At 29.8% G+C, this 18,501-nt stretch overlaps 3 protein-coding genes across 3 annotated transcripts in view; all 3 read right to left on the bottom strand.

The window, feature by feature from the left end:
- Positions 1-4,835, bottom strand: part of LOC119678363 (transient receptor potential cation channel protein painless-like) — a 34,748-nt gene extending 29,913 nt beyond the window's left edge. Inside the window, exon 1 of the mRNA XM_038090153.1 lies at positions 4,750-4,835. The gene's annotated coding sequence lies outside the window, so the exon portion shown is untranslated. The remainder of the gene's footprint in view (positions 1-4,749) is intronic.
- A 1,639-nt stretch (positions 4,836-6,474) lies between these two features.
- On the bottom strand, positions 6,475-7,746 carry LOC119674152. The gene has a single exon (XM_038085277.1). It carries the CDS (start codon positions 7,744-7,746, stop codon positions 6,475-6,477), a length of 1,272 nt encoding a protein of 423 aa, XP_037941205.1.
- Positions 7,747-7,754: 8 nt separating this feature from the next.
- Positions 7,755-11,813, bottom strand: LOC119674151. The gene has a single exon (XM_038085276.1). The coding sequence runs from the start codon at positions 11,811-11,813 to the stop codon at positions 7,755-7,757; it is 4,059 nt and encodes a 1,352-aa protein (XP_037941204.1).
- Between the last annotated feature and the right edge of the window lie 6,688 nt (positions 11,814-18,501).

Raw genomic sequence — 18,501 nt, 5'->3', positions numbered from 1 at the left:
AAAGTGCTAATCAATTAGTTTATACAATTAGTACGAAAATAGTTGCTGATGCGATATGCGATGTGCCAGATGGATTAAAAACGAGATATTTTTTACATAACATTTATTAATAGAAATACATATATAAAAGTTTTGCATATATTTTAATATGTTAAAGTTATAAAAAAGTGTCATTTTTATACATACTGTATGTATGAAGCTTGATAATTTCTACTGTTTTTACTAGTGTTGTACACTGTTGGAAACTGTTATACTTAAACATGTTCAACCCGAAAAGATTTCTCAACGTATATGGCCTGTTAAATGCTTCATTATAAGTAAAAAGGAAGTAAGACCGGATTAGACTGCAAATGAAATATAAAAAACCTGAAAATGATTAATTTATCGAATTTTAACAAACAAATCTTAAATCTCAATCAAACACTACCATTATTATATGTACTGTATGTTGATTACAATATTTATTCGAAAAAATAAAATTTTCTAATAGTTCATATTTCTCCACTTAACTTTAATTTTTTATGCTTACATTCAATTATGATTATGATTAGTCTCCCTACACTTACAAAACAAATTGCAATTTCTTGAAAAAATTCTAATAATATTTAAAAATTTTTCAAAACGCATATAAATATTTAGTTTATATCGCTATAGATAAGATAATCTCATTAAGCAATGCGCTTATTATCCAACGATACCCTCAATATTTATATGGAATCTAACCCTTCAGCTGTTATGCGAACAAACTTCATTTGAAATGAAAATATCCAAATGTTTAAGTTGTAGCGTCAAAAAAATTGTATCTAAATAGGCATTCACTTCAGTTATAGTAAAATCAAAAAAAAAAATGACAGATACAAATGAGTAAGTTTCGTGCTTCTATATCTAAGTATTAGTGAAATTCTATTATGTGCTCAAATAATCTTATATTATATATACAATATTTGAATACACATGAAAACTGGGTGGAGTTAATTCAAATGCTTTGCAATTATATTTTTGTTTAAAATTGCTCGACTTTTGCAAAATAAATAGAGTAAAATAAAATTTAATAAAAATTCAATTTAAATATTGATATTTAAAAATATAATAAAATTCAATTATAAAAATTACAAATTTAAATTTTAATAATGCATTTGCATAAGCCTTGCTTTCTATATATAAGTAATTAAATTTTGTATGTGATACCTGTATAATTTGTTTGATATCAACATTATTGTTGTAGTGACATTATTTTAAAAATAGTTAAGCAATTAGTTTTAATTAATAAATTCTTAATTAAATATTTACAAGCTTGGTTTTAAGCAAAAAATTCTTGATTATACGTGATTAGAACTCAAAAGTGGTTCACGTAATTTACATTCTGATCCACAAAAGGCATGCACACGTCGAAAACATTATTGACAACTTGTTTTAATTATTTACTAATTAATAAGAGAAACAACATATATAATTTATTTAATAATTATTAGAAATTCCTTAAGTACACACATTATAGTGACAAATTTATGTGCGCATGCCTAAAGAGGGTTAACATACCAAAGTAATTTGAAGACTTTTTTGGTGTATGAGACAAGTTATTTTATTTGGTCTTCATATTTCGCCCACAGTCTGGCCAAGTAGCCTTAAAAGGTAGCAACGACTATAGTTGTTTTATTAGAAACTATTAATATGAATTTATGTATAGTACATGAGTTTTTATTCCATTATTCATTACATTTTTATTTTTTAATAATTATGACACCATAGACATATATTTGCAGTTATTGTGATTTAATTAAAACATATATTAGTCACCTCAACATCTAATAAGACATATTAAATTCAAGATATATTTTTATAAAGATTATTATTTATATAACAAAATTTTAATTATTAATAAGTAAATTATGAGTAATAATGTAATAGAAGTACCAACTACAAAGGACAGTTAACTCGTTTGAATATAGCAACTAGTACGGTAACTGAATAACATATAAACTGGGTACGCATTGGCGAAGTAGTTATTCTGTGATAAAAATATTTCGGAATTAAAAAATGAAACATTATAAATGTTTGAAATTAAAACATTATTAAACAAACAAAATTTAATTTAACTAAAACAATATTAAACAAACAAAATGTATTTTATCACCTTATCGTGTACAAGACTACTAAAAAAGATTTTGAAACAACCCTCCATTAATTTTTCGTAGATTTATTGAAGCATAGCTCCTTTTAACTCCTCCTATGAATTTTTAATAATCCAATCCATGCGAATTACTTTCTTTGAAATAGTGATTTATACTTCAAGAACAAAAAAAAGGTTTCACATATGATTCCTTTCATTAAGTTTACTGCTAAAAGCTGTTCCACAATGATAGTTCAGTACCACGGCAGTTCACAGGAACTAATACTAAAAAAAATAGTTGATATAAAAACTTTGGACAACAGATAGGAAACTCTGTGCAGTGCTACCAACATACAAAGTGTGTATTGTATATATAATATATATAAAATAAAAAGTGGCGTATATATTTAATTTTGTTTTTAAGCAAACATTTACGATGCTTTTCACAAAGAATGTATATCATCTATTTTCTGGGTATCCGCATAATAATCAGAATTTTTAAATCCATTATTAATTGTGCTTTGGTAACAAAATATAAAGACTTTCGCCAATATTAAACAAATCTAAATATTTAAAATTTACTGCGAACTAAAAAAGGAATTAATTTAATTCAAGCGCTGAAATTTAATCCATAATATTATTTTCCTGGTAACATGGTATTGGTTAATAGGCAAATATTTCAAAGACTAGAGATGCGAATTGCTAAGCTTTTATTTATTGTGCAAATTGTCAGCAGTTTTCGGACTTGGTTTCTTCGAGGAACTCAAAACGTATTCAGACGTATTCAAAACGTATTCCTTCCCGAGTCTTCTTATAGGAAATAAAATCCTATAATTTAAATTTTCAGTATGGAGTAAACAAAAATAACAAGAAAAAAGGTGTGGGTACATTATTTATTAGAATTTCTGAGCAAATAGAACGGAAGGAGAAGGTTTATCAACCTTTTTTTTATTATGCAGATTTCATTTTATATTTCATTATTTTCTTAGTTCAAATTCATTTAGCTCATTCAAACCCTTACAAAGTGGAATAATGAATCACTTGGGTGGGTTAAATATATCTTATATGAAAAGTTCTAGCAAAACGCAACGAAGCTAGAAAAATAATCAAGCTTTTACTTGACGTGCTTCAACTTTCAGAAAGATATCCTTTGAAGACTTTTTTAAATATGCGGACGCTTTATAAAATAATCAAAGAAATTAAAAAAATGACAAAATACTAAAATACTAGGAAGAAAGATATCTTATAAAATAAACCCTAAGGATTTGGGGGTCCCTAGTAGAAGGAGAGATATGGATTTTTCACAGATTTAACTTTATATCTAATCTAACTAACTCATAACACAAGTATCGGTTTTAAAAATATCAATATTTTATTGATATTATTGTTTAAGAAAGCACTAAGAATCGTGATTCAGATGAGATATTTTATTAAAAAAACTTATTTAATTTTAACTTTTTGCCCATCACATTTTAATTAGCTTTATAAGAGACCTTGTGCTATGTATTTTTATATTGTATATATTTAAATTGTTTATTGTTGATATGACGTAATATATTATATATATTTATAATGACGACATCATGTTCTTATATATGTATGTATTTTTGTTGAATATGCAAAACCAAAAATTGCAACAAAAGTGCGATTAAATTTTTATACATGATTAATTATATTTTTTCATTTATAATTAAAAACTTGATTTATTATTTATAAAAATGCAAAAGCAAAAAAAAAACAAAGAGAAAAGATACTTAATATTTTTATTAAAAATAAAAAACACAAATACACTGACAAGATTGTCTGTCTTCCATGTGTTGAAAATATTTTCAAGCCTTAGTTACTGCAACCACTTGTGTCATTCATCAATTTAATTTTATTTACGTACCACACTGCACATTCAGCACTTTAGAGTGTAATAAACTCAGTATAGCACAAATTAGTGAATCATTTTAATACAAAACAATATAATCTTTTAAATGAAGAACAATAAAACTTTAATTATTTTGTTCTATTTTTAATAATATAACTAATATTTTTAAAGAAACTTATAGGCTGTTTACGTGATACATTTTATGCATCGTAAGCCAGTGGGAAAGGACTTTTTCATATTCGCATAGATAATAAATTGTATTTTATTTTAGTATTGATTTAAGTTTAAAAAGTTTTTTATTTTTATATAAAAAAATAAAAATTTTCATTTAATATTTTTTAATTTATTTATTTTATGAAAATAAACTTGACCGGATAAAATTAATTATAAACTTTGATCTTGAAAAATTTCTTAAAGCACTTTATTCTAATATATATATTTATTATAAAAAAAATTTAAATATACGTTTTTGTATAACAATATTTATTTATCACATATATATAGTATAAAAAATTTTTTAAACAATTTTTATTCAATTTATGCTTTCAAAATAAATTTAATTTATTATTATTTCTATGATATTCTATTAAATTTTTTTATTGGAATCCTTTTTCATATATTCGTTTTATGTATATATACAATAGTATATATATACTTTACTGTTTACACAAACAAATTCACACTGCCTTACACAACACTTGCCATATATATATATAATATATAAAAAACATTAAAAAAATTAATACAACTTGTGTAATTCACATACTTCAGCTTCCGAAAATTTTGACGTTTGCACTACTGACCGCGCTTTCGAACCGCAATGCAACAACTCTGAATTCAAACTAAATGACTGAGTTTTGTGCGCGCACTCCAACGTCGCTAAAGTCTCGGCCGGAGCGGATCACTGAGATACGTTCGATCGTTTGACTGCGTCGTTAGAAAGTTTTTCTGACGTCGGCGTTGTCAAATAAAATAAAAAAAAAATAATATCTACAAAAAATTGTAGCTGGTCACTTTAGATATGTGCTGTAGCGATAATCACTTGATGTTTCCCTTTTTATGGTTGGTGTGTTATTTTTATATTTAATTTTTTTTTATCGAAATTATATGTTTAAAAACGCATCCAAAAAATTTGTTTTAGGCATTAAAACGCAAAAATGTTTTTGGTATACTGATATGATATATAGTTAAGCATATATTGTATTTGCTTGCTTTACGATCTCTTCTAAAACTTACGATAATAAAAGCATCTTAAAAATATGAACTACATTTTGCATTCTAACTATTAAATTTGGGAAGTGAAAAATTTATTTACGAGTATCTACCATCATTATTAATTGTATTTTAATTTAAAATTTTATAAAATTATTTTTGAATTTGTTTATCGACATCCTTTTTATAATGGTTTTTATACATTCGGGTATAGGTACCTTTTTTGTTAAATATATACACAAAAGACTAAAGAGGAGGATGTAGATATTGTTTTAGTGATATTAATTTATGGTAGATCGTGATCCTGATGATGATTCTCAAGGAGAGTCGAAATATAGAGTGTAATAAAAAATATTAAATGTTGAGTTATTTAATAAATTATTTAATAAATTAAAACATATATAACAATATATTATAAAATAAAATTTTATATTATAAATTAATATAAAATTATTTATGAATTTATTTAAATTTTATCGCGCTTAGGCTGTTTATTTATCACATAAAAATGAAAAAAAAAAAATTACACTTATTAATTTGTGTTAAATCTATTTTTTTTTTGTAAAATATATTTAAAATACACATATTTTGATCTATTTCGTAGACCATCTTCCGTGTACATAAGAAAAGCGAAAGAAATTTTCTTATTAAAATACAAATGTTATTGATAAAATATATCTATATATTTATATCTACAAAATATATATATAAAATATATTTATATATATTAAATTAAAAAATGGAGTAGAGTAATTTCTACTGCTTCCTACAACACTACGTATTAAGTTAAGTTCTTATTAAGTTTATTAAGTTAAGAGTACTCGTATAGTAACCTGAATTAAATCGATGTAAATGATATTGTGTCAGCTAAGCTCTTTCTAATTTTTTTCTTTTCCTTTCAATAGTAGTGATATTTCTTATTTCAACAGTTACTATTCTAAATATCATAAAAACATTGAAAGTATCTTTACTAGACAATTTTATTAAGTGATTTTACAAAACAGAATATTTCTTTAATTGCTTTTGTTGTAAAAATAAGTATATAAATGCACTTTTGACAATTTTAAATAGCACTCTTTATTTTGAGCTTAAAAAATCTGTAACATGATTAATGATTACAGTAAAATATTACGATTGAAAAATTAAACTAAAATTTACTTACCTTTGTCTAGCAATCACAAACAAGAAAAGAGAGAAAATGAAAAACGGAAATGTTACTAAAAATTTCGAAGTCTCCAAGTCAGCTGTTTGTCATGATTGCCAGACAAAGGTTTTTAAATTATTCGCAATTTTCGGCAACATTCTCCTCCCCGCAGGCGACCCCAATGTCGTTTGCGTCAACTTTGCCGATATCCAGAATGGCCAGCTTTACGGCAGGGCGCTCCAAAAAGCCTTTTGTTGTTTTGACCTTAGCTCGTCTTACTTGGCCGTCTTTCGCTACAGTTGTCTCGATAACTATGCCTTTTACCCAAGTATTTCTCTTAGCCGTTTCATCAACTATCAGCACAACGTCTCCTACCGTAATGGGTTTCACTTTATTGAACCATTTGCCGCGACGCGTTAATGTCGGAAGTATCTCACGCACCCATCGTCGCCAAAATTGATTTGCAAACATCTCAGATTGTAGCAGGCACATCTTTGGATCGATTCTCTTAGCATCACAAAATGGTTTTAAACCATTAGCGCTCCCCAACAAGAAATGGTTTGGAGTTATTGGATCCTCATCTTCACTATCGAGTGACACGTAGGTTAAAGGACGCGAGTTGATGATCATTTCAACTTCAAGTAATGCAGTACGTAAACTTTCATCCGTAAAACGTTGAGATGGCGAAATTTGATACAGCACTGTCTTAATTGTTCTAATCAGTCGCTCCCACGCTCCTCCCATATGTGGTGCTGCCGGTGGATTAAATTTCCAGTCTATTCCTTGATGAGCTAGCTTGTGTTGCATAACCGAGGAATCAATGTTCTTCAACTCCTTTCTTAAAACGTTCTCGACACCGTGAAAATTCGTTGCATTATCGCTGTAGATGGTGATAGGTTCTCCTCGTCTGGCAATAAAATTTCTTAAACACATTAGGCATGAGTCAGTACTAAGACTATGGGCGATTTCGATGTGAACGGCTCTGATAGTCAAACAAGTTATTATAACACCCCACCTTTTCAGTGCTTTGCGATTCTCAATAACCACCATTGGTCCAAAATAATCAATACCCACATGAGTAAATGGACGTTGAAAAGCTGCTAGTCGTGCTGGGGGAAGTAAGGCCATTTGCGGCGCTTGAGGTATTGCCGATGAAATTTTACATACGTTGCAGTTTCGTCGCATCGATTTGAATAATGGTCTTAATTTTGTTATGAAATACAATTGTCTGACCTCATTTAAAGCAGTTTCATGTTGGATGTGATAAAATCGTTCATGATAGTGCGCACATATAAGGTACGATACTCTATGTTTTGGCGGTAAGAAAATAAAATCAGTTTGAGGTTTACACTCATTCGTAAAGTTACTGGCTCTGTTTTTTACTCTTATGAGCTCATTGTTATCCATATACACCTTTATAACGGACTGTTCCTTTCTACTATTCTCCCCATTTTCAGTGTCGACCAATCTTCAAGTAGTTCCTGTTGCACGCTTTTGTATATTAAGAGCTTCGCGCGCTCAATATGTTGAACAGTCAAAATAACGTTTGTAGCATTGAAACCGCCACAACGAGCCTTTAGTTTCCCAATGTAGAGTAGCCAATTTGCAACGGCACGATACAACTTGATCCAGGATGAAAAATATTCATAATTGAAACATGGTTGTGTCTCGCGATGATATAAAAATTTTGCACGAGTTTCACTGGTCTCCATCGGACCTAAGTCCACCTCAGTTGGCCATTTATCCTCGTCTTGTAGCAAAAATTCTGGTCCTTCGACCCACCGCTGCACATATTCGGGACTTTGTTTTGTTTTCGTTGCACTGTCTGCAGTATTTAATTTCGTGGGTACCCATCTCCACTCTTCGACGGTTGATGCTTCTTGAATTTCTGCAATGCGAAACATTACGAATTGTTGAAATTGACGTGGATCACCACGCAACCACTTTAGCACCGTTTTGGAATCGCTCCAAATGAAACGCTTTTTAATATCAAATGTGTGTACTTTACATATTGTATTCATAAGCCGTGTGCCAATTACAGCAGCTTGTAGCTCCATTCTTGGAATAGACATCGGTCGCATTGGAGCGACTTTGGTTTTTGCTGCTACGATCCTCGTACTTACTCCATATTTATCTTTAATGCGGAAGTATGATACAGCTGCATAAGCAAACTCACTCGCATCTACGAATGTATGAATTTGTACATCACATGAACTTTCTGTTATGTATGGTGAATAACAACGGGGTACAGAAATATTAGCAAAAATAGGCATGCAGGCAACCCAAGCTAACCACTTGCCCATAAGATCGGGTACCAGTGGTTGATCCCAGTCGATTCCGCTTCTCCAAATATCCTGAATAAGTATTTTTAAATATGATGTGAGGCAAGCTGCCAGTCCCAATGGATCAAAAATGGACATTAAAATTTGAAGTACTTCTCTTTTAGTGGGTACAATTTCATCTGCAAAAACATTACGACGTAAACGAACGAATTTTAAAACATATTTAAAGCAATCTGACTTCGGGTCCCAATACATGCCGAGAATTTTTTCGATCGGAAGTGTGTCGATATTATTATCAAACGACTTACCCGTCTGTTCACCATTTTCGTTTAACGCAGCTAAAACTTCTGGTGCATTACTTGTCCAGCTTCTCATATGGAAACCACCTTGTTCATGTATGTTGCGAACTGCCTCGGCTAATGCTATTGCTTGTTCAATGGAATTTGTTGAATCTATAAAGTCATCCACGTAATGATTGTTTTTAATAGCGTACACTGCTCTAGGATTTTCAGCTATAAATCTTTCTGCGTTCAGGTTTCGAATAAAATGCGCTATATATGGTGAACATCGCGCACCAAAGCTAACTACATTTAATTTATAAACGCAAATATTTTTAAATGTCTCGCTGAACCATAGAAATCTCTGAGCATCAGTATCTGCTTCTTGTACTAGAATTCGATGAAACATTTCAGCAATATCACCACAGACAGCTATTCTTCCTATACGAAAATTTAATAATATGTTTATAAGTGGTCGCAGCATATCCGGACCCTTCAGCAAAAAATCGTTTAGTGACACTCCTTCAGCTTTGGCTGCAGCATCCCAAACTAATCTATGCTTTTTCGGTTTAAGTAGATTGCGCACAATAAAAATTGGTAAATACCAAATCTTTCCACCTCGCTCGTTAATTGCTTCTGGTGGCAACTCAGTTGCGTAGCCCTTGCTGACTAAAGTAGTGATTTGTTCCTTTAGCTTTTGACACAATTCAGGGTCCCCATGCATTTTTCGACGTAAGCACTCCGCTCGACGTAATGCCATCGGCAAGCTATTTGGCAATTCGACCGTATCGGTGTTCCATGGCAAATTGACAACGTAGCGGTTTCCGCGTAACTGGCACTTGCGCATTATTTCCTCTGCTCGCTGATCCTCAACTGAAAGTAATTCTGCTTTTGGGGTAGCCACCGCGACATTCTCGTTTACTATAAATGTCTTTACTAACTCATGAAGCTCCCTATCAGCTTCTTGTCCACAGCTACATTTGTGTAGGTTTAAGTTGTTACGGTGGTTTAATTCACCACTACCAAAAACTGTCCAACCAAGACGTGTTTTCACCGCCACGGGTTCTTGCCAGCCACCCTCCCTCACCTTAAGTGCTGAAATTAAGTTTGGATTATTTACGCCGATAATCAGCATGGGGACAGCATTTGTATAACTTGCTAGAGGCAAGCCATCTAAATGCGGATACCATTGTTTTATTTTATCAGCTGCAAAAGATTCTGCTGACATGCGTAAGTTGCTTATTGTGCGGACATTTTTCAATGGAAATTTTTTAGCTTGAGGAGCATTGGCAGAAATTTGTAAGTTGAGCCTTTTTGAGTTATTTTCCTGTCGACTGATATTACCTGTCCAATTAATGCATAGCGCATCCTGGATACCATCGTTTCCCAATTCATCGGCTAGACTTGCTTCAATAAGCGTTAGTGTTGACCCATCGTCCATCAATGCATATGTGTTAATAGTCCTTTTGGTGCCATATAAAGTAACTGGAAGAATTCGGCAATATGACCAGCTTTTATTCACTGATGAATTATGGTTGTTGAGTAACGCTTTGTTTGAGTATGGACTTAAACTTATTTGTTCTACTATATCCGATGAAACATTGTTAGCTGTAGAAGATATTGCTGGCGTAGATTGGTCTATCCGAGAATGCAGCATGGGGTGGTGTCGTGCATTGCAGCCATCAATGCCACACACTTTATTATTGAAACAGCGACGCCTATGCTCGCCTAAGCATTGTCGGCACAGCTTCTTTTCCTTGACAATGCGCCAGCGTTGATTAGTAGGCTCGTTCTTGAATATTTCACATTCCATTATTTTATGTCCGCCGCCACAAATGTAACACCTAACTGCCGTGGTTGTCATTTCAGCTGTCTGATGTACGTGCACTCGTCCTTCCTTTTTTAGTGGTTTATCTAAAAAAGAAGGTGTAGCTACTCTACTTGCCGCATTTGCTAAAGATGAGAGCCACGCTGAAAAATCGCGAAGTGTAGGTTCGGCTATTGATGCTGAATGTAGTGCCCATTTGAGCTTCATATCTTCAGTTAATTTACTTATTAACTCATGTAATAAGAGTGGATTATTAAAATAACTATTGAGCTTACATGCCTCAATTGTTGCAACTACATTATTAATGTTGACTGCAAAGTCAATTAAATCGCCCAGCCTACCCCTTGGAGGCGGTAACTGACGCATTTTCTCAATTAACTTATTTAGAATTATTTCTGGTCGTCCAAAATACATACGAAGAGTGTTTATTATTTCTCCAACCATATTAGGCAACACCAACATATTGCGTACTACATCGCGCGCTTTACCAATGAGGCACCTCTGTAAGCGCATTAGACATTCATAATCGGAGAAACCTGCGATTTGCTTAGTTTGCTCGTACGCACTTATAAAAATGTGCCATTCTTCTGGATCGCCGCGGAACGTAGGCAAATCTCTCGGTATGCATTGACGCGCTGCTAGCTGAGACGACGTAAGCGTGGGAGCGATCTGTAAGGTATAAAGAGATGGATTATTTACTAACCTTGGTGTACTCTGTAGATGAGGTTGGCCATGTGGCGAGAAGTGTTCATCAGCTACGGCTTGATGTGCATTCAGCTGAGGCCCAACTTCAGGCAAATGTGATTCCACGATACCCTCGTCGTCACTATCTGCAGTGAGGATTTTAAATTTTTCCCGCAAATAGCTCTCCCTAATCTGCAACGACTCTTCTAGCTGTTGCAACTTAAGTTGTTTTATTCGAGTAATGTTGGCGCTGGGCTGCTGCTGTTGTCTACTATGTTGACCATCATCCTCATTGTGTTTGTGTGAGATTTTATCATCACCATCTGCATCTCCAACTTCAAGTATGGCTGCTGATGTTAAACCTTTTTGAAGAGGCAGCTCCACGTCATTATCATTTTCCATATTATAAAGATTTTTTAAGAATTTCTTGTTGTAAAAATAAGTATATAAATGCACTTTTGACAATTTTAAATAGCACTCTTTATTTTGAGCTTAAAAAATCTGTAACATGATTAATGATTACAGTAAAATATTACGATTGAAAAATTAAACTAAAATTTACTTACCTTTGTCTAGCAATCACAAACAAGAAAAGAGAGAAAATGAAAAACGGAAATGTTACTAAAAATTTCGAAGTCTCCAAGTCAGCTGTTTGTCATGATTGCCAGACAAAGGTTTTTAAATTATTCGCAATTTTCGGCAACAGCTTTTTCAAAATTTTATTAAATGAATTGTTTAAAAATATTTTGCTTATAGGAAATTTACTATTTGTATAAGTAGAATATTAGACTGCTCATTCTACTCATTCTATTGTTTATAAATAGGTTCTTTTTTTGTATAACAAAAAAAAGTAGAAGACAGCCCACACTTATTTACTATACAAAACTATTATCCTTTAACAATTAATATTTTAAATAAAGTACACAATTTTAAATACTAAATTGAAATACTAATTTTTATTTTCTAAATAACATTAAACAATTAATTTAAATTTTAAAAACTCACTTTTGAAACAAAGAGTCGCTGTTGCGCTTGCAAAGACTTCTTATAAGCGTTAAAGTTTGTATTTTATAAAATTATAATTCTTATTTAGTTTGCAAATAATGTACTATAAGTTCTAACAGTCCACCCCTAAATTGGTAAATATAAAGTTAATAGTTTTTCATGTGTTGAAATTGATTTCACTTTTAATTTATTTGGTGTTAATGTAAATGGAAGATAAATGTTTTGCTTTTAATGAGTTAAAATAGGTACTTAATGAGTACTTGTAAACAGTTAATAAAAACCTGAAGTATGAAAAATTTACTTCTTTAAACTTTGCTTTTGATTTGATTATGGAATTATGTTGCTTTTGAATATTTATTGGCTTTGCTAGTTAACTATGTATATAATTGGGCTTGTACTAAATGTTGGGATAGTTGAAGATTTTTTTTTTCTGAGTTTGTGTGGATGTTTAACAACGGTATCTAGGTGGCGTAGTCTTTGTAGGCTAGGAACAAGGCATCGACAAAAACCGTGTTTACAGCGCCATCTCTGGTTGCAGTGATATGGGAAGTAACCATTTAAAATCCTCCAGCCTACCCTTAGTTAAACTATTATTAATTGGTATTCTTTTTAATGGAATCAGAATTGTTTTTGCTGATTATCAGAATCAGAATTGTTTTTTCGATTTTCGTGAAAATGAAATATATATGTAATATGTATATATGTAAAAACCAACATTTCCAACTAACATTTATTACACAATAGAGATGTAAATATTTTTCCTTATAAAAGAACTCTATGGTAATAACCTCGGTTAACATAAAAACTATTATTTTAAAATTTTACTTACAATAACTTAATTTAATTTCACTTCACGTTCTCTCAGTTTATTACGAACACGATTAAAATATATTTCTTTTAAAATTTTACAAATTTAAAAAATTTTAATAAATCCTCTTTACTTTCCGTTTTACTTTCAAACAAATCAATTTTTAAAGCTTGCGGTCTCGATAGAACCGCTTTTAAAACTGACTTTGCTAAATTTGTCGGGCGAGCGTTGGTTGTGAATGACTTTTAAGGCAAACGACAACAATACAAAAACTCAGTACGAGTATCTATCTACCCACATTGTACAGCAGCTATAACAGAACGTCATACGCGGTTGATTCATAACAAAAACGATTGTAAGCCACTATAATGCAGATGGAAATAAGCTGTAAGAACCAGCCTTAATCAGCGATGAGTTGTGTGAGTTACTTTGATACTCGGTGGCAGAGCTGCGGTTAAACGTTTCAGCCACAAGCCGCAACTCCGAGAGCAAATCAAAAACCGGTAAACTGATCTCTTCTACGCCAAATGCGCAGATAAAAGCATTTTTGCAACGAATGCAAAACTGGAAGTTAAAATCAAAACAAAAATTGTGAGATGCGTTAAACCAGGTTTCTTTTTCAAGTCAGCGGCGTAGTCACTTTTGCTCTTTAGTAGAAAAATGTATTCAATAATGCACAGTAGATACACAAGCAAAGTCACAGCGTTTATTACAATAAATTCCGATTATTGTATTAAATTGTGTTTATAATGATTTAAATTGTGATAAACGCAAAGCAATTGTTGTTGCAGTTGCATATTATTATGTTTTCGATTGGTAAATCTAGATTCAAACTAGATTTATTCTCGATCTGGTAAATTTTGGTGCGCAATCGAACATATTTAGATTAATCTAAAATTTTTGTAGTACTTTTATATTTTTTATTAACACATACCTATATCGAATTAAATCACACTTTATCTGTCAAATCATATAAAACAGCTGTTCATTTCAGGGTAATCTAGTTACTCTGGCAAAATATCTAGAGTGTTATAAATTAATTTCGAATGTTATACTTTTTATCCCAGTTTTACCAATCGAAAATGAAAATTCACTAAAAGTGCATAAATAGAGTATCTCAATTGAAAAATATAAGGGTAACATTGTTATTGTGAATTTGTCTAGGAAGAAATAGGAATTGAAAAATTTCTATTATGAATTGGTTGAAAAATCTCCGAAAACTATTTGCGAACAAATGCTAGTTTGTGTTCAGAATTCACAGACCTTTATTGCTTTATTGACACTCTTGCTTGCTGGGCTCCAAAGTATACTTCTATGAAATCATCTGAATAACCTTTTATAAGAATTCAACGGTGCTCTTATTACAGTGGATCATCCAAGCTGTCACAGAATCTATTAAGTAAAAGTGCTTTATACACTAACTCACATTTTATCAAGCAAAAAAGAAGAAGAAGACGACAAGTTTTGTTGGATTTGGCTCATCACAAGATGATCCAAAGTAATAGTAAGTCTATCAATATGTTGTTGTATTCTTTCATTTTCTTCAAAGACAGATAACTGTAAAAAATAGATTCTATGTCACGTTTGAATGTCGTCTACACTGAAAATAATTCTTATTGCATTCGAACACAGAAATATTGCTAAGGAATTTCCGGTGTAGATGTTTAGTTCGGATTGCGAAGTTCAGAATATATAAACTGATCCTTCATTAATTTATTGTTAATAAAACGCAGGGTGGTAATTGCATTTAGGATTAAAAGTGTTATTCCATGAGATAATTTAGCGAACACATAATTCGCTTGAACACATAGTCAGAAAATTGTGATATTTCCAATTTATTCTAATAATTTAATACAAATTTGATTAATTATAAAATATTTTAAAAACTCTTATTGAATTGAAAACTAGTGATCGAACACAACGAAGTATAATTTCGCTAAAAGTAAATAAATAATTTTCATTTTTTGTATTAAAAAATTAAAAAAAATTTTATTTAACTAAAATTGTTCCGTAACAGATTAATCAAAGGAAGTCTTAGGCTTAGGAAGTCTTTAACTTCAATCATGTTCAACTAAGGTCTATTTTAAAGGGTATATACTTTAAGTAAATTGTATTAAGTGCTATTTTATTAATAACAAATATTAGTTAAAAAAAAATTATATACAATAAATTCATTGACTTCATCCAAAAATACCAACACAAATATTTATAAAATTTTTTCTAAAACAAATTGTTTATATATTGCGCATATGGAAATAATGTAAGATTTTGTTTTAATATTTATTTTAATCATAGCAATAAATAAAGTGCACTTCTGTTATCTGGAAAAAAAAACATAGAATTACTTTAATTCTACATTTTTGTACAATGTTATTTTAAGTTTCAAAGCTTTACTAAAAACTTGTTGGAAACTTTAAAAGCTTTGATATCATTAAACTTGGGAGCTTTTCGTGCTTTTGGGAAAGCAGCTCAAAGTTTAAAGAAACTATTGAGTTTAGATCAATACACTCAACAAAAGCTGTTCATAATAGTTATTTAAAATTTTAAATAATGCATAATATATATAAATATTATTTGATTGAATTTGATTTATTTATTTATCATATTTATAGTTATTGTTAATACACACTTTTTTGATAAAATGATATATTTAATATATATTATTATAATATTTACAAAAATTACAGATATAAATTTTTAATAAAATAAATGATTAAAATTAATTTATTGATTGTATAATGTATATGTACATTATTTTACACCGAAAAGAAAGTTAATAATTTTATCAAAATTTCAAATGAAATTAAGAAAAGAGATACTATTTTTTAATTTCGTTTTTGAAAAATTCTATTTATTTTTATAAAATATTTATTTATATATAATATTAATAAATATATATTTTTATTTAAATTTATTTGAAGTAAAATATGGAATAGAGTGTAAGTAGTATTGAGATGTTCTATAGTAGATAATTCCTTTCCAAAAAGTTATATATAAGAAACCATAATAGTATTTGAAAGGGATCTTGCAATCTTCTGAACTTATACTGGTTTGAAAGTGCTTTGGTTGTTTTTAAAATAAAATCATTTTATTAAAATTAATTCACTTTTTTATTTCAAGCTATAAGTAATCTATAAATAATTTAAGCAGTAATCTTCATCATATTCCTATTATATAGGTATATGATATATATATATTATATGCAATGTAAGATAATTTTTATGTTTTTATTGGTATACGAAATTGATTAAAAAAGTTATTATATATATAAAATGTAGTTTTAGGGATGTTTTTTACAGTATAATTTTATTGTAATTCAAAAGTCCTTACTGCGCAAGTTCAAAAATTTGACATGCGTACCAAAATATACTACCCCAATGGATTTTATCACATCTTCTCCTTTCCTTTCATTAGTTTTGTTATTTGACAAAAAAGTGTTTTAATCGAAATTTGAGTATTTGGCTTTAATTTCTTATTCGGGACTGAAGACAAAAGATGGGGCAAGATGAAGTGAGAGTTGCAGCAGTTAAAAAGAGTGAGAGATAGAGAATAGAAGGAGATTTTATATTCTGCAAATTGGGCTTAAGAATTGATATGTCATACTGTATGAAAGCCGTAAAATATATACTCTATAAAATGCTTTTATTTGTCATTATAAATTTTATATATATAAGTATTTGAAATAATGTTAAAGAAAATAAGAAATATAAATATTGATGTTATTAATGATTCGAACTGCAATTACATCTTTTTCTATTGAATTGTTTTTGGTAAGTGCATCAGACAATATAATCGATACGATATGAGGTGGACGTAAATATTTTGAACATACAAATATACCCACTACTGTACTTACGTTGAAAACATACATCCTGATCCGGAAAAGATCCAAGTGCAAAAGTCAATTATGGCTGAAACTTAATACTCTTGAACAATAATATTAAGAAGGTATGCGTTATACTTCCGATACTATACATCCCATACGGATAGGAATGAACATCTGATAACACAGTTAAGATTAAGCTATCCTTGTTTAACTATTGTATATGAAACATATAATTATTATTATAGCACAACGGAACATAGAAAGTATTGTAATTAACATAGGTTTGAATCGCACATAATAAATGACATAAAATATGTGTGGTCCCGGCCATCCTAATAAGTTCTTTGAGCAATTGAAGATGCTGCGCCCCCCACTTCAAACTTTTTTCATTTCTTGCTAACAATTGTGACGCCAGTAAAAACTCATATCCTCACAAACTTGACCGCTTGGGAAATGTCTATATGTCCAATAAAAACTCCCATCCTCACAAATTTGTCCTCTAGGGAAGTGTCCACATTGCTTCAAGAATAGAACACCTCTAGCACTACACTCGTATATAATAAAACTCTGAGTAAGTTATGATTGCCACATTAACAATTGCACTATAGGAAAATAGGAAACAATACCAGTAGAAATGTATTCAAGGCCTAATCGATTGTAATATTTAAGGTTCTTTAGAATGCTTTGGATATCGTACAATATCCATTTGAACAATTGTCATTATTAAAAAACAAAAATGTAATTATAAAAATACTTATTAAATTTATTTTAAATTTTTTATTTAAATGTGTCTCAGATTATTCGATAAAAAGTAGTTTTTCAATTATGGTAATTATTATCTTAAATTAATTTTTATTTAATTTCATTAATAAAAAAATTATTTAAAAAAATATTAAGTCTTAATATTGTACTACTTATTAGCATAAAAATGATTATTTGTTAGCTATAATTAAATTAACTAATTAATGTATAATTTATCTATTACATTTAAGTTAATAATTATGATATATATTGCTATTAAATATAATTAACTTATTAAACTATTATTGCCATTTCATTACTTTAAGTTAAGTTTTTTATTGCACAAATTATGAGCAAAATATATAAAACTTTTGCTCCAGTAACTTTATGATATATAATATATATATTATGAGTTGTATATATTTATTACAACATATATAATATGTAATAATATTATTGTTAATTGCACTGAGCCCTTTAAGTTTAACCCTAAGAAACTTTAGGTTTCTCGTGGGCGTTTAAAACTATTTGGATTTCATAGCTGCTAAGAAACTTTATTGGGTAAAAAATATAATAGTTTAAGCTTAAATAAAATTCTGTTTCATTAAAAATATTGCTTTTGATAATTTAAATTTAATCTAATTACTTAAAAATATTTGCTTAAAATTAAGATTGCACAATTCCGGCCCAAGACAACGGAAAAATATCAC

This window comes from Teleopsis dalmanni, chromosome 2, assembly GCF_002237135.1.
Source record: "Teleopsis dalmanni isolate 2A chromosome 2, ASM223713v2, whole genome shotgun sequence".
In the NCBI taxonomy this organism is placed as follows: domain Eukaryota; kingdom Metazoa; phylum Arthropoda; class Insecta; order Diptera; family Diopsidae; genus Teleopsis; species Teleopsis dalmanni.
The sequence above is the reverse complement of the archived record's forward strand: the minus strand, read 5'-3'. Positions and strand labels throughout refer to the sequence as shown.

What these genes read in the sequence shown, in the direction of transcription:
- LOC119674151 (XM_038085276.1), bottom strand. Translation starts at nt 11,813, where the DNA reads ATGGAAAATGATAATGACGTGGAGCTGCCTCTTCAAAAAGGTTTAACA.
- LOC119674152 (XM_038085277.1), bottom strand. Translation starts at nt 7,746, where the DNA reads ATGGATAACAATGAGCTCATAAGAGTAAAAAACAGAGCCAGTAACTTT.